Source organism: Oryzias latipes, chromosome 2 (genome assembly GCF_053564925.1).
Source record: "Oryzias latipes strain Hd-rR chromosome 2, Olatipes_Hd-rR_3.1".
Taxonomy (NCBI): Eukaryota; Metazoa; Chordata; class Actinopteri; order Beloniformes; family Adrianichthyidae; genus Oryzias; species Oryzias latipes.
Genome location: NC_136238.1, coordinates 39374355 through 39391662, shown reverse-complemented (window position 1 = coordinate 39391662; position 17308 = coordinate 39374355). Strand labels below are relative to the sequence as shown.

Sequence of the window (17308 nt, the reverse complement as noted above, 5' to 3'; positions counted from 1 at the left end):
CCGTCTGCGATGCGTCTCTGTTGCGTGGGGAGTCCGTCTCAACACCGCCAGTTAGTTTACACTGACTCTGTTGCGTCTCCTGTCCGTCCTGTCCTCCCCTTTCCGGCGCTATCCCCGTGTCACCAGCAAACTTTAGCGGTTAGGCCCTTACCCTCTCCTGTCTGACCGAGTCTTTGTAAAATGCACTTTTGTTGTTTTTTTTCAAAATGTAACTTTTGTCGTCTATGGCTCAAGCAGACACTGTTTTATTGGCGGTGTTGACGTGCGTAATCGCGTAAATATGAAATAAAAACGGACGCGTTGACACACTGGCAGTAGAACTCCTGCGTTGCGGATGGCTGGACTGCGGACGCAGACGTGACGGAGGTGATGCAAACATTCTGACTGATTCATGAGAGTTCCAGAGACTTACCGCGGACCGACCAGTAGAAATGAGCCTTAAGGGGAGCGCAGGAGTGTCTGACAGTTCCTTTGAGTCTCGTACGACCACCTTAAGGAAGGTCAGTGAAATGGAATGTACCATTGTCATGCGTGTAGTATGTGTTTCATGAAGTATTCATAAGGCTAACGGATGTTAAACGCACTTATGACATATCGATGACACTGTCTGATGATGTCCTTTATGCCACACTCTAGTCGTAGGTGCGAATACTGGTTCTTTACTGACTTGGCGCAAATGTTACATCATCTGCCTTACTTCCCCCCTTACGTACCCTAACATGCGTCAGCTATGAGCTGTTGCTTGTAGCATGCCTATAGAAAAAAAAAACGTGCATAAACATTTTCGCTCTACCGGCCCACTGAGCGATGTGCGACTTTGATATGTCCTGCAGGCCACCCTTGTGCCGCGCACGACCATTTTCTTTGCCCGCAGACATATCCACCTGCAAATGGCAGTAAGTATTACTAGGATTCATACTTGCAACCACTTCAGCATTTCGACTCATCTTTGCTGGAAAAGGAAAGGTGATGACCGCCACCCCACCACCACCTCCACCACCAGCAGCAGAGTCTCAGTAAAGATCAAGGAGGAAAACTTGAATGAAACCACTGACGGATGTTCAGAGTCGTCTTCATGCCTCAGAAAAGGTGCGAAGAAGCCTTTGGCCTGAGATCCATCCGTCCATTTTCTGAACCTCCTGAATCCTTTTTAGGGGTCACAGGGTTGCTGGAGCCTATCCCTGCTACTGTTGAGTGACGGCATGATTCACCATCAATAGTTCGTCGGTCAGAATCATTGACTGTTGAGAACTGGACCGAGTGGATGACCATCCTTCCAGCTCCAACTAAAAGTTGCCTCTTTTTTAAGCAATCCAGACGCCGTCATGTTGGAACCAGCAGTGATTGGTCCGAGTCGTTCTGAGTCTTTGTGTCTACGGCAACCACTCTCCCCAATCAGGAGTGTCGGAAGGCCACACCTCTACCATTTTAAAAGCAGGCTACACGAACACTGCTTTAAATTTTGGACATGAAACCCCAGATTTTCTTTGCGGCATTGGATTAGTCAGTTTATAAGTTGAATAAATTGCACTACAGACAAAATATCATGAAAAAAAACAAGGATTATCAAGAACATGTTCTAAAACAGGTGTCCGAGCAGGAATCAGCAGGTACTTCCTCTTTGGAATGCGAGGGGGGAGGGAGTCAAAGAACTGAGAACAAAGTCTTTAATTTACGAGGAAAAAAAGTCATAGAATTATGAGACTAAACTCAAGTTTTTAAGAGACTAAAGTCATCAAATTATGAGAAAAACTATTTGTAATTTAACAAGGAAAAGGCCATGCTTTTTTTAATTTAAATAAAATGTTTGTGTAGTCTCCATCCACATAGTTGATCATAGGAATCCATGTCCCATAATGCATCTGAACTTCTGTACGCTTCTTCTGAAGAGGCTCAGTTTCCTGTCAATAGTTTTCCTTAAGTCTGCTTATTTGTGAAACCAATGTTAGCGTAACCGCCACAATGCGCTCTACGTCTCTACTGAAACATGCTTTTTTGTTGTTTGTATTTTTCTCATTAAACGGACTTTTGCCTCATAAGTGGATGAATAATCACCTAAACTTTTAAGGTATAATCTTATCAAGTTATAACATTATTCTCATAAAATATGAACTTTTCCTCCGAATTAAAAAATTATATTTTCGTAATATTATAAATTGTTTCTCATTGTTTTACGACCGTATTGTTGTACATTTTAAACCTATAACTTATTAATTATAACTTTATTCACATAAAAGATTGAAATTTTCACCAAATTCAAATATTTCATTCTCATAAAAAATTTTTTTTTTCTCATAGACAACTTTATTCTTGTAATTTTTTAACAAATACCTTTTGTACAGTGTTTTAGAATTCGTAGACTACGAACTTTGGATTAGCTGTAATGGTCCAACATTTAAGAATAAACTTTTATTCTCTTAGAATTACGATTTATTTATTTTTTATATGTTTATCAGTGTATAACTAATAAAATTATACATTTATTCTCTAAAAATATTAACTTTTTTTTCATAACTCCACGATTTCATTCTTGTAAAATTATTTAAAAAAAAATTGTCATGGGTTTACATTATTCTTGTAAATTTTTTACCTTTTTTTTCTCATATTGTTACAACTTAAGTCTCGTAAAATTACAGATTTTTTCGTTCAGTTTTACGACTTCTTCGCATTATTTTTTCATGGTGCCCCTATCATTCGGTCGTACCGTTTTCTTAGTTCTGTTCTGTTCGACGACCCACTCCATCCCAAACAGCTCAGTGTGAAAGCCCTTCTAGGTTTGTAACCAATCAAAAGTCCTCTTTTATTTTGAAATACACTAACAAGTTTAATTTTTTCCAAAAGCTGACTCGCATGAATTTGTGCCTCTCTTTGTATCAAGGAAGTATGGTTTTGTTTCTTTCTTTTTTTTATAAAGGGTCTATGCAATGTCGATACTTTCTTGTTTGGTTACTCTACTTGATGCACCTTCAAAGGAATTGCACCTCAGGGATCAATAAAGTTGTTTGAATTTGAAGCTGTAATTCAACGACTTTCCCCCAAATTGTTGTTATTAATAAAAACCGATGTGACCTCTGATGCTGATGCCAGAAGTCCATGTGGGTGAGATCTTCTACATGTTCAGGTTCTTCTCTAAAGACCCATCAAGATCAAAATAATTGCTTGGAATTGATCCCAAACAGACTTCATATTTCTAATGCTAGAGGAAATATTGAATTTTCAGCTTATTAGCTGATAAAAAGAAACATTTTCAGACTCTTATTTGCTTTATTGATACATAAAAATTAGCAAAAACTGTTTTTATCTGAAAGAAATACTTAGAATTCTAAATGATCAATTTCGCTTTGAAAAAAAAATACAAGTGTCAGAATCCAGTCAATGAAAACCTTAAAAAAAACTTTATTGACAGCTGTGATGATGTGCAGCTGAAGCCACACACTGCAATGTGTTTGCCTGCAGCAGGTTTTTTCTCTCTCGACCAAACCGAAGACATCAGGTCGTGTCGTGAAGATGATCCCAGCAAAACTGCCCCAGACTGCCCCGGTCGCCCCCCCCCTGCAGCGCTGCGATCGAGACCACCTGAGTCAGAGCGGAGGCCACGGCGGGCCCTCGTTACTGGCAGGAAGCTGCAGACTCTCCGTCTGCACGCCTCTCATTCTCCATTTGGATTCAGGCTCGTTTTATTTTCGACCAGGCGGGCCGCTTTTAGCTGTGTTTACATCACCGCTTTGAAACAAGAGAGGAATTTCAGAAAAGCAGACTTTTTAATTGGTGCAGCGTAGTATTGGTCGTTTTGAACAAAGCAAGACGCTGCATTTAAATGCTAGCAGACATTTGAGTGATGGTTTGTCATTTCAGGGGAAAATGTCATGGAAGAAGTGCATTTGCATAACCCTTGTGCTATCTTATGGGGTCAAAATGACCCCACCCTTACATTGACGTGTTCTCCCTACCATGACAAAGGTGGATAAAGGTGGAAAGATTTCATGTAATCCATGGACACCAGTGAAGATCACAAATCATTGAAGAAACAAGGTTCAGCGTACTGTCTAGTGGGTCTAGATCAGTGTTTTTCAACCAGTGTGCCGCGGCACACTAGTGTGCCGTGGGAGATGGTCAAGTGCGCCGTGGAGAAATAACCCTCATTCACTGTTCTAAAAACATTTTCCATCTCCAGGAAATCAGCTCTTTGCTCATCCAAACAGGCCCTGATAAAACACTGAGTAGTTAGGAATATAAAAGATCGTAAAATTACTTTTGCTTTGTGTTTATTTAATTCTATTAAAGACATTTTGATAAGAATCACGGTACCGCGATTTAGCTGCAGCTATAACTGTGTAAGGACAAGTCCCGCCCCTTTAACTGTCTCCGCCAATCATTCTTGGAGGCTTAATCACATGTCATCAGTCTGACCAATCAGAAGTGGTTAAAGTCTTCACTTCCTTGTTCTTAATTCTGCTGATAAAGTCGCTCAGTTCTAACAAATATACCAGCTAAAGACGAGCTTTAGCTGGTGGTTCATCTCTTAGAAAAAAACAGCCGCAACTTCCTGCTTTTTCTGCCACAATTATCACAAAAATCCACGTGAGATTGCGCGGGGGGGGGGGGGTCGATCAATACAGACCATGAATTTCTGCCTTTTTTTTTTTTGGATGCTGGTGTGCCGCGGGATTTTTGTCAGGGTTAAAGTGTGCCGTGGCTCAAAAAAGGTTGAAAAACACTGGTGTAGAAGGCGCAAATATCACGTCAACATTCCGTAATTGAAACACGAATCACTGATGAATTAGACATAAACTGCACAATAATCACACACGATTGATAGTCTATGGGGGGGGGGCGCTGTCGATCAATACAGACCATGAATTTCTGCTTTTTTTTTTTTTTTTGGATGCTGGTGTGCCGCATGCCGCATGCCGTGATTTTTTTCAGGGTTAAAGTGTGCCGTGGCTCAAAAAAGGTTGAAAAACACTGGTCTAGATGACCCAGCTCCCAACGTTAAAGTGCCTAGTATAGCACAAGGGTTAATTGCAAGTATAGCCCACAATGTTCACACTGGACAAGCAGGGAGGGGCTTCTTCTTTGTTTTCTTTTTCCTGCTGTTTCTGCTGTAGCGCATGTCCGGCACCTACAGCTCTATTCTGATATGTGTCGCATAATTCCCGCCAAACCCAAACCGCAATCATAAATTTCTTCTTCTTGATCAATTTTCAAACGGTTGGCACTTTTATAAATTAAAACGGACGCCATCCATCGGTCACTACCAAGTCCAAGTCGCTGATTGGTCAAAGTTAAACCACGCGTTTTGTTCGTAGAGCTTGAAAACAGTTGAAGAAACTTGCGTGAATGTTTACATCCATTTTGTTTTCATCTGAAGTGGGTCCTTGAACGTCTGTTGCCGGTGGCAACGTGAACATAGCCTTCTGTCGAGTCCCAGCAGATTCCAAAGCAGCTTCTTTGCGTTTTACAGTAAGGTGCAGGGCGAACAGTGCAGACGGCTGTCAGGAATCCTCCGCTCTCATCCCTCCGGCTGTGTGATAAACTGCGATGCGTTCTGTCTTTGTACAAATTCCGGCGTTCCTCAGGAGCCCCGCCGGGTCCCCCTGTGGTTTTTTTCGTATCTCGGCTTTCCCTCAGGCCCTGTTTTTCCTTCTTCTTTCTCTCGCTTCACGCCGCGCAGGCACCAGGATGTATTTTAGAACCTCTTAAGCACATTACAAGCGGCCCTTTCTGTGTGCGTAATCACATTTGGAAATGACACGCGCCATTATCGAGGGAGCAAATGAACAGTTCCATCCAGCGGTCACAATGCCGGCTCCCAAATTTCTTTTTTTGTTTTGCTTTTCAGGCGGGATGCTCTCTGATGCTCAGCTGCCTGTTTCCCGCCCTTCAGAGTCGACGTTTGTCGCAGAGCCACGAGGGAGAGAAGCCGAGAGAATCCGAACCTTCCTGTGTATCTAAACCCTGATGATGGGGATTAGAGAGCACACAAAGTGCCTATAATGGACAGGAATTCTGAATCATTAAAAAACAATGAGAGCGGGCTGGCGGCGAGCTGCAGTGCGGCTCTGAAGTGTGGTTAATGAGGGATTATGATGATAATTACCGTGAGATGAGAGCGAGCTGCAGAGTGAAGTGTTACTAACTGGATAATTACAGCAAAAACCTCCTTTTTTTTCCCTAGATGCTTGGGTATCTGCGGCTTCCAGCAGATGCTGCTGTCAGATGGAGAGGCTGGAGCACATCTGTGCCAAGGTGAGAACATGCAGGTCTATTGATGTTTGCTCGCTGTAAATGTGTCTTTTCTTTGCGTCTACAGCAAAGCATCTCCTTGAAGAAACGCTTCTGTTGGTTCCTGTTGGTTTGGGGAAGAAAATAACCTGGAGTTTCCAAAACACCACTGGTGTTCCATCTTCCATAACCCATCAAGGGACAGCCTATCCAGTTTGTAACCCAACGGTTGAGAGGCCCCCTATATGAAAGTGAACCACACCCCCCAACTAATATGGAGGGACATAAAACGACCAACTGTTAATAGACAAACTCGTCTTTTAAGGCTCTGTCGTACATATATTTCCACATGTGAAATTTTGGTCTTTCGTGATCCATGCGTGATCATTTGTAAGTGTTTCTCGCCTTCGTCATTCGTCAATGTGCGTTGATGTCCGTCGAGGGCTTTTACGTGAATTCGGTTTTCAGCTGTTCAAAATTTTTGGTCGGTATAGAGTTACGCAGTTTACGCATACTTTATGCAGTTTATATGCATTTACTACGTGCATCTTACGTAATATAGATTTTTGCGAGATGCATGCACAGATTTGTGACTTTCCACAACCATTCCACATACATCTCTTCTTTCTCTTTCGGCTTTTCCCATCAGGGGTCGCCACAGCGAATCATCCTTTTCCACCTCACTCTATCATGAACATCTTCTACCCTAACATTAGCCAACTTCATGTCCTCTGTCAAGACATCCATATATCTCCTCTTTGGCCGTCCTCTTGCCCTCCTGCCAGGCAGCTCCATCTCCAACATCCTTCTACCAATATATCCACTATCCCTCCTCTGAACATGTCCAAACCATCTCAGTCTGGCTTCTCTGACTTTGTCGCTAACACAGGCAACATGAGCCGTCCCTCTGATGTACTCGTTCCTTATCCTGTCTAACCTGGTCACTCCTAAGGAGAACCTCAACATCTTCATCTCCGCTACCTCCATCTCAGCCTCTTGTCTCTGTCTCACTGCTACCGTCTCTAACCCATAGAGCAGAGCTGGTCTCACCACTGTCTTGTACACCTTTCCTTTGAGTCTTGCTGACACTCTTCTGTCACACAACACTCCTGACACTTTCCTCCACCCGCTCCAACCTGCCTGCACTCGCCTCTTCACCTCTTTTCCACACTCCCCATCACACTGAACTGTTGACCCCAAGTACTTAAACTCCTGCACCTTCTTCACCTCAGCCCCCTGTAACCTAACGCTTCTACCTTGATCCCTCTCGTTCAGACACATGTATTCTGTCTTACTATGACTGACCTTCATGCCTCTTCTTTCCAGGGCAAACCTCCACCTCTCTAGCTGTTCCTCCACCTGCTCTCTACTCTCACTGCAAATTACAATGTCATCCGCAAACATCATTGTCCAGGGAGATTCCTGTCTTACCTCGTCTGTCAGCCTGTCCATCAGCATAGCAAACAAAAAAGGACTCAAAGCTGATCCTTGGTGTAGTCCCACCTCCACCTTGAACTCCTCTGTCTGACCTACAGCACATCTCACCACCGTCATACTTCTCTCATACATGTCCTGAACTACTCTGACATACTTCTCTGCCACTCCAGACGACCTCATACAGTACCACAGCTCCTCCCTCGGCACCCTGTCATACGCCTTCTCTAAATCTACGAACACACAATGCAGCTCCTTCTAACCTTCTCTGTACTTTTCCATCAACATTCTCAAAGCAAAAATGGCATCAGTGGTGCTCTTACGGGGCATGAAACCATACTGCTGCTCACAGATCTCCACCTTCTTCCTAAGCCTGGCTTCCACTACTCTTTCCCACAGCTTCATTGTGTGGCTCATCAACTTTATTCCTCTATAGTTGCTGCAGTTCTGCGTGTCACCCTTGTTCTTAAAGATCGGAACCAGAACGCTTCTCCTCCATTCCTCAGGCATCTTCTCACTCTCTAAAATCCTATTGAACAACCTCGTTAGAAATTCCACTGCTGTCTCTCCTAGGCACTTCCATACCTCCACAGGTACGTCATCAGGACCAACGGTCTTTCCGCTCTTCATCCTTTTCAGAGCCGTCCTAACCTCATCCTTTCCAATCTCTGCTACTTCCTGCTCCACAACAACCACATCTTCCTCCCTTCTTTCCCTGTCATTTTCCACGTTCATCAGCTCCTCAAAATACTCCTTCCATCTTTTCTGTACACTCTCCTGGGTTGTTAGCACCTTTCCGTCTCTGTCCTTAATCACCCTTATCTGTTGCACGTCCTTCCCATCTCTGTCTCTCTGTCTGGCTAGCCTGTACAAGTTCTTCTCTCCTTCCTTTGTGTCTAACCTGTCATATAGCTCATCGTAAGCTTTCTGTTTGGCCTTTGCCACCTCTCTCTTCACTCTACGCTGCGCTTCCTTGTACTCCTGTCTACCTTCCTCAGTCCTTTCTACATCCCACTTCCTTTTAGCCAACCTCTTCCTCTGGACGCATTCCTGTACTTCCTCATTCCACCACCAAGTCTCTTTACCGTCTTTCCTCTTTCCAGATGACACACCTAGCACCTTCCTACCTGTTTCCCTGATAATTTCTGCTGTAGTTTCCCAGTCATCTGGAAGCTCATCCTGACCACCCAGGACCTGTCTCAACTTCTGCCTAAATTCCTCACAAGTTTCTTCATTCTGTAGCTTCCACCACTTGGTCTTCTTTTCTGTTTTCCCTCTCTTCTTCTTCCTGACCTCCAGAGTCATCTTACACACCACCATGCGGTGCTGTCTGGCTACACTCTCTCCTACCACCACTTTGCAGTCAATAACCTCTCTCAAATAACCTCGTCTACATAGGATGTAGTCCACCTGAGTACTCCTACCTCCACTTCTGTATGTCACTCTATGTTCCTCTCTCTTCTGGAAGTAAGTGTTGACTACAGCCATTTCCATCCTCTTCGCAAAGTCCACCACCATCTGTCCCTCCAGATTCCTTTCCTTCACACCAAACCTGCCCATCACCTCCTCATCACCTCTGTTGCCCTCACCAACATGCCCATTAAAGTCTGCTCCAATAACAACTCTCTCTCCTCTGGGGATACCCTCTATGACCTCATCCAACTCACTCCAGAATCTCTCCTTCACTTCTAACTCACAGCCAACCTGTGGCGCATACCCACTGACTACATTCACCATCACCCCTTCAATTTCTAACTTTAGGCTCATCATCCTGTCTGAGACTCTTTTCACCTCTAGAACACTGTTTACAAACTCCCCCTTCAGAATCACTCCTACCCCGTTTCTCTTCCTATCAACACCATGATAGAACAGTTTGTATCCTCCTCCAATACTACGTGCCTTGCTGCCCTTCCACCTTGTCTCCTGCACACACAGTACATCTACCTTCCTTCTCTCCATCATGTCTGCCAGCTCTCTGCCTTTCCCTGTCATTGTGCCAACGTTAAGAGTCCCTATTCTCAAACCTATGTTCCTGCCTTTTCCCTTCTCTCTCTGGCCACGGACCCTTCTGCCTCCCCTCTTTCTTCGACCAACAGTAGTCAAATTTCCACCGACACCCTGTAGGTTAACAGCATCGGTGGCGGTCGTTGTTAACCCGGGCCTCGACCGATCCGGTATGTCAAAAGTGTTGTGGATGATTCGCATGGTTATTTTGGCAATTTTTACGCCGGATGCCCTTCCTGACACAACCCTCTCTATTTATCCGGGCTTGGGACCGGCACAGAGGCAACTGGCTTGCAACCCCTGTGGCTAGATTAACCATTCCACATACATCTAATGGACTTTTAAAGCATATACCACCCACGTATAACTTATATATCACATTTAACCCTTGTGCTATCTTAGATAGATATCTTAGAAACTACAGATTCATATTTTGATTCAAACCACCAGCTTCCATTAGGGTGATACTCCATAGCAACCATAGACTTTTTACAGTATTTTGTTCTGATAAAACATATTTAGAGAGTTTAGGGTCTTTACGTCAATTTTTTTTGCCAGTGTTCCCTAGCAACCAGTATAATAGCAATAGTTTTACAAAATAATGTTTTTTTAAATCTAATGTCTGACAGTGTTTGTCTTTCTTTTCAAGGGGACTTTTTTTTACATCTCGATTTAAATAACACTACTTTTTTTCTCGTTTAGCACATTTTTGATGCTGGCATCTCTAACATGCAATTTTGTTTGGTTGCTATGACAACATTCTTTTGCAACAGGTTGATTATGAAATAATTTTGGGATGTTTGAGTCGCATCATTTTGGATTTAAGGTCATTTGAGGGAAATTTAGACACTCTTTAGCTTTGAGACAGTTCCCGTCAGGTTTGGTCAAAAGCTAGAAGATTTATTTTTGGTTTTTTTTGGACAAACATGTCTGAGAAAACGCGCTTCATGAAACAATAAGTGCAGGTTCTTGTTTTGGTCACCTCCTCAGCGGCACACAAACGGCTTCACCAGGAGTTTCATGAGGATGCGGCTGTGACCTTTCCCCCACGCTGTAGCCACTGCCGCCGCCCCGAAACCGCCGCTTGATCTTCAAAGGACAGAGGCTGCCATCCGACCAAAGCAAAACCACTCTTCTGCTCTTCACATTAGGTGCTCATCGACGCTCCACCTTTTGTCGGTGCATCTGCGTCACTGTTGTAAAAGCATAGAGTTTTCTGAACCCACAATTCATTGCAGAGCGGAGGAAAACGGCGGTATTGTTAACGTCTGCAGCTCCTCTGCAACAGGGGGACCGTTTGTCCTGGTCTGGATCAAACGCTCCATAGATGACGCCCACTCAGCCGGGCCTCCGTGGGCGCCTGGGAGCCCAGCAGCTCAGCGGGCCGGCCCGGTTTCTGCCCCGCCCGGGCCCTCCCCCGGCCCCCGCAGCCTGCAGAGCCGGAACAGCAGGGGGGAGGACGGGGTAGGGGGGTGCGTTCTGAATCCGTGAGCTCACAGCTGACTCTCCTGAAAGTTGCAGAACTTTTGTTTTTCAAATGATTTTCTCCTCTTCTGAGGGGGGAACCGTGTCCGAGCAGCGGAACTTCAGAGGTTCGTTGTCATGGAAACCCCCAAATGAAGTGCCGTCTGGGCGACCTGTTCATCATGAGGTCAGTATGGGGAAGCAAAAAACAAAAAAACCTGACAGACATAGGTGATCCAATCAGCTCTTGTCATCCATTAAATGAGCGTTTGGCTCTTATAGGCTCCGCCCCCTCCCTCTCAGGTGTGCTTCAGCTCTTCCTGAGATGAGATGATACCAACCTGTCCGACCAAAGAAAAGACTTTATTTAAGGCCAATCTGTTGCAGTTCCTCAAATGACCACTAGAGACTGTTTTAAAAAAAATTCACTTTGACTGTCATTTAAAAAAAAAATCAGCAACAAAAATTAATTCTGTACACCTTAGTGTCAAAAACTTTTGTAACACACCAACTTAGTGGCCTAGTGGTGGAGTGTATTCCCTGGTTTTGGTAGGCCATGGGCTGAAATCCTCAATCGGGATACGCCAAAGCCACTAAAAATGGGACCCAGCGCCACTTCCAATAAGAAGTCTACGTAAACGCGTAAATGCCCGTTTTGCTCTCAAAACTTGCGAACTCTACGTGCTCTGCATATTCACGGCCATATTCACGGACGTTGAAAGTTTAACCTTTGACCAATCAGTGACTTGGATTTGGATGGCGTCCTTTTCAAAACATGGAAGTGCCAACTGTCTGAAAATTAATCATGGCGAAGAAATTTATAATTGCGAATTTTGCCCGGCCAGAATTCTGTGACTGCAAGTCTTTTATGTATCAGAATAGAGCTGTGAAAGAAAAAGCCTGGAGCAAAATTTGAACGATTTGCACCGCTTCAACAATTCCTAGCGTCTTAACTGCGTGCGACGGACATGAGCTAGTATCAGATATTAAACGTGCAGTGTGAACACCACAGGCTAACCGCGCATTCAAGAACAATGTGTGTCATAGGAATTAAACTACCAAATGGTATCAGGTGTGGCCCCGCCCCCTCAGGGGAGGGGTCAAAATTGGAGGGGCCATACAATGAAACAAGAGATACAACTTATTTACTAATCATGGAATAACAGAGAGAACTTTTTGAAACAATCTGTTTTTTAGATTTGCTAAACGGGTTTGATTGACAGGTGAGGCCCCTCACTTTGCTTCCATGCGCCCCCAGTCGACAGGTTCATCATTATTATCTCCATTGGTTTAATCTTCGTTTTGTTGGGTTTGAACCCTTCCCTCTATTCTCCTGTCTGGATTTCATGATGTGTACTAGCTATAGGAGAGAGATGGTTTAAAGGTTTAACACGCTGCGTATTGAAGCAGCCTCTGCCGGCCGCCTACAAACACCAACAAATGAGTCACCGCGTGTGAAGCAACTCAATATTAAAGCCTGACTCAGAGCTTTTACGGAAAAACCAGTCCGTACGACATTGATGCGGAACGATGGTCGAGTTAATATCCGCTCATTTTCCTACAGAAGCATTTATTAGACCGATCCCGATAAGCGACAGAGGCAACATTCTGTCTACGTCAGCATTCCCGATCCGTCATCGTGTTCCCGTCTGCTTCAGCCTCTCCTCTGACTTCCCACTTCAGCCGACGCGAGAAGGAAACGGAATCAAGGAGCAGGAAGCTGGATCTGACTTTTTTTTTTTGGAGGAAGTTCCTCTTCAGAGGTGATTCCCAGAGGTTGATCCGCTTCCGCGGGGGGCAGGGTTCTCCTGAGGGCGCAGAAGCGCATCGGCCTCAGTTAAAAGTTCGATTTTCACTATTCAAATTCCCCTCCATCGCTTCCCCTCGATGCAAATATTTGCTGGGAATAAAAATAAAAAGGAATTCCTGCTTCCAGCTGCACAAACCCCTGAAGGAAGTTTGCGGTTTTTTGAAGTAATTACATTCCATCGTTGTGCAATGACGCAACACGATTTTTAAAACTATAAATAAACAAGTATTCAAATTGCACATGTTGCGCAATTAAGACTGCTGCACTAATGTTGTCATTGTTGGACCAAAAAGACAAAAACTCTCATGCGTGTTTTTATTTCTTGATTGTTTTAAGGTGATTACAAATTCAAGGAAATTCTGCAAAGTCACAATATTTTTTCCACAGAGTTATAATGATACTAGCTAAAATATTTTAACGCTAATTTATAACTCCCTGAAAGTTACACTTGATCCTTATGTTTCCCTCACAGACAGTAGTGTACAGTTACTTATTACTTAATACATTATTGCACACTATTACAGATTACTAGTTACATTTGTTTGAAAGTAATCCCTTACCTTAAAATACCGCCTGTCTCTGATTACTGGTGTTTATCTAATCTTTCTTTCTAGCTTGGTCAGTTGATTGTCCTTTTGGCTCATTTAAGGACAGACTGTATGATGATTATTATCACCTATTTTACGTTCATTGCGTAACTAGTCGAAGAGTTACGGTACGTAAAATTAGGTTACTTAAGTGTCGTCGGCAACATCTCCAGTGTTACAGGGATGACACAATAAGGCATGTAATACAGTACAGATTACTTATTGTTTTTGTTCAAAAGTAGTCCTTTAGGTTAAAATACTTCTGTCTCAGAATTGTCATCTGATTACTGGTGTTTATTGTGTCTTTAGTTCCAAAAATGTCGTAGCGGGGTCGGATTTGGGCCGGTTGACTCTCCTATTGGCCCATCTAAGGACAGATTGAGTGATGTCATATCCTGCTAGGATGGCTACAACAACAACACAATATAGTAAATAACCCTTTAAGCTCAGAAATGTTGCTAGTGACACCTCAGTAACACACCGATAAGTGTTGCAACGATATGCTACACATTGCTAACGGAAAGTGTTGCGTTACCATGCAAAGCCACTTTTCTCCTCTACCGAGTTCATTGGAGTTACGTTAATTGCACAAACAGTTGAAGAGTTATGGTAGTCGAAAGAAAGACATATCATTGACTGGACTGACTGACTCCGCCCCCCTGGTGTTACAAACAGGAAGTACCCACTGGCCAACTCTGATAGACTTCTATAGAGGAATAAACAGCTGTTACTCCGCCATTCTATTGGTCAGAATAACCATTGTTGATCTGATACATTTTTTTTAATATTTTCTTGCTAATCCGAATTAGTTTCCATGATTTTTTCTTTTCTTTATCGCAAGTTATTCAAGTTATAAACGGGCAAATCAGATGTCTCGATAAAATTAGGTGGTCTCCCATCAAACATTCAAAACGTTTGTTAGATTCTCCCTAAACCCGCTTTCAAGTGGCAGGGGCGTCCAACCAGCTCACTCCTGATTGGTGAAAGTGGTTGCCATAGAAAGATGACTCACACCATACACGGACCAATCACAGCTTACTTGACGTTGTCTGGCTCCAGTATGTCGACAAAAAAGTGGCACCTCAATTGATTTCATTTAGTTGGAGCCGGAAGGTAGCCATTATTTTTTTGTGGTGTCACACTTGCTTGGTCCAGTTCTCTGATATAATTAATACCTATCTCAGATAGTAATCTGATTGCTGGTGTTTATCGAGTCTTTATTTCTAAAACTGTTGTAGCGGGGTGAATTTGGGTCGGTTGACTCTCCACTGGCCCATTTAACCCTTGTGCTATCTTAGATGACCCCACCCTTACATTGACGTGTTCTCCTACCATGACAAAGGTGGATAAAGGTGGAAAGATTTCATGTAATCCATGGACACCAGTGAAGATCACAAATCATTGAAGAAAAAAGGTTCAGAGCACTGTCTAGTGGGTCTAGATGACCCAACTCCCAATGTTAAAGTGCCTAGGATAGCACAAGGGTTAAGGACAGATTGAGTGATGTCATGTCCTGCGAAGATGGCCACAACTGCAACACAACTAAATTCCAGACAATTGGTGCATTCCCACAAGTATAAGTGACTGAAAACGTTGTTTTCTCAACCCAAAATAGATGAAAAAAAGGTTGATTTCTGACAGATATATGGTCAAATGTTTGCGTGAAGTTTTGGTGAGGTGCATCGGTTAGTGTCTTCCGTCCATGAACGCTCAGCGGTTTAACTTGGTGCGATCCGTCAGCAGGTTGTGAGTCTCTGTGGATCCGGTTCAGGCTAAAAAAAACAGGAAGCCCTCGTGTCGTGGCGCCGTCCGCTCGTCTCTGCATTAAAGACAAATCCCTGAGCGCTTGTTGGCGATTAAAGCGATGCCGGTTGCGATACGCCAATGTGGGCAGGCTGTGTGGGTACTTGTGCGTGAGGAGCCCTAAGTTGCAGATGTGTGTGTGTTTTTTTTTTTCTTTTCCTAATTGAGTCAGGGACTTATGCTGGCAAGGTAGGCGTGTGAGTGGGGGGGGGGGACTAATCCCAAGCTGCTGCTGTTTTCGTGCCTGCTGGCTCCAGATCAAAAACTTAACAGCAATAATCATGCAAAATGTGTGGCTTCACTTCAAAGCCAGCCTCAACTTTGCTCCACACTCTTTGCAGCTCGCATTGTTTAATCATTTCGAGCAGGTTTGCTTCACTTTCCTGCAGACTTTCTTTTTTTCCTCTCCCCTTCATCTTTTGTCACAAATCAGCCCCCTTTGAAGGCGGTAAAGTCATAACCCCGGAACATAACCCTTAACAGACTCATCAGACAGGAGCTGAGGCGGGTTCACCACACTGGGGCTGCTGGTTTCTCTCTGACTGCAGAGTGTGGTGGCGGCGGAGGGGGCGTCGGCCCTCGCCTGAGATAGCAGACGTGTCAGACGTCAGCAGCTCTGAGGGTGCAGGCGCCGTGGGCGGCGAAGTGGGGTGGGGGTCGCTGAGGCCGGTACTTCGTGGTCCGAAATCGGGGCAAATCCCCTCCACGTCAGCTGGCTGCTAGTCAGTGGGGGGCGGGCGGGGGGCTGCAGCAAAAACCCCAGAATGCAAAGCTCAGCATGCAGGTGGGAAGCCGATTGGTGCATGCACGCAAAGGTCACCTCTTTTTGAAAGAAAACAAAACTGACCCTTCAGCGTCGTCTGAAGTCCCTGTTCTGCTCTCGACTACCCATAATGCTCATCTCATCTTAACGGATATTAGGTTGCAGTCAAAAGGTGTCCTAATCGTCTCAAATTACACTTATAGTTGTACAATTTAAGGACACATTCCAATAAAAAAACGTGTTTTTCACATGTATTTTTCAGAGGATGGAGGACAACTACTGTATAAAGAAAACAAAGCTTAAATGAGCATTTCTGCGCATTTCTATGTTCAAACAATTCCGAACGATTGTATTAGAAGGTATGGGGAGCGGGACTTAAGCTCCCTGCTCCGACTAATTCTGATGCATCCACTTGCAGTCGACCGGATCCATCTGGCTCCAAACTGTACGGCTGGATGTTGAGTTGGATGTTGTAATGTTGAGTTGGGGAGGTGAGGGGGCTGTAAGATAGCGGGAGAGCATGTAAAAACAGAGACCTCTCAGTTATTGCCCCAACGACCACTACTCTAATTTCTGATTAACTCCTGCCGCTCCGCATAAGTTACTAAACCATTTTTTCTAGCGAAACAACCAAAGTTGAAACAACCAAAGTTGTTTCACTCGTGGTTTCGGATAACGTGTTAGCGTTAAGTTAGTAAAGTTCCGGGAATTTTCGATCTTTTTCCACAAAAATCTTTGCTTGGGAAGTGAAAAGACTGTGTTTTCCTTTTAGTTTTTATGCCCCTAATCCGTCTTTTGTTGTCATTTTGGTCTTAACGGGCGGTTGTGGTGCAGCGGTAGAGCGGTTGACCTCTGATCAGAAGATCTCAGGTTCGGTTCCCACCTTGGTCAGTGTTTGCCAGCGGAGTGGCCATCAGTGAATGAATGGGACTGTGACTCCATATCACTTTACGCCTCCTAAGAAGGTGGTAAAGCACTATGTCAGTATACGCCATTTACCCTTTGACCTCCACCCATCCGGTTATTTGTGTAGAATAACGCAGTAGCCCAAATGACACTTTAGATCTATTGTTTAACATGTACAATAATCAATAAAATGTTTTTTGTTTGTATTTCACGCTCAAGCGCTCATTTTCTTGTTTGCTGTTTTTGTGAAAAATTGTCTTTTTGAATCCCTTTATGACTTCTGGTTTTCCAGATTTGGGTTTCCAAGGCAGA

At 44.0% G+C, this 17308-nt stretch overlaps 1 protein-coding gene across 1 annotated transcript in view; it reads right to left on the bottom strand.

Moving 5' to 3' along the window:
• Window positions 1-3378: 3378 nt before the first annotated feature.
• LOC144987153 (uncharacterized) overlaps window positions 3379-17308 on the bottom strand; it is a 157815-nt gene continuing 143885 nt past the window's right edge. Inside the window, exon 2 of the mRNA XM_078936231.1 lies at window positions 3379-9450. Coding sequence (XP_078792357.1) covers window positions 7918-9450 — 1533 coding nt within the window. The 3' untranslated portion in view covers window positions 3379-7917. The remainder of the gene's footprint in view (window positions 9451-17308) is intronic.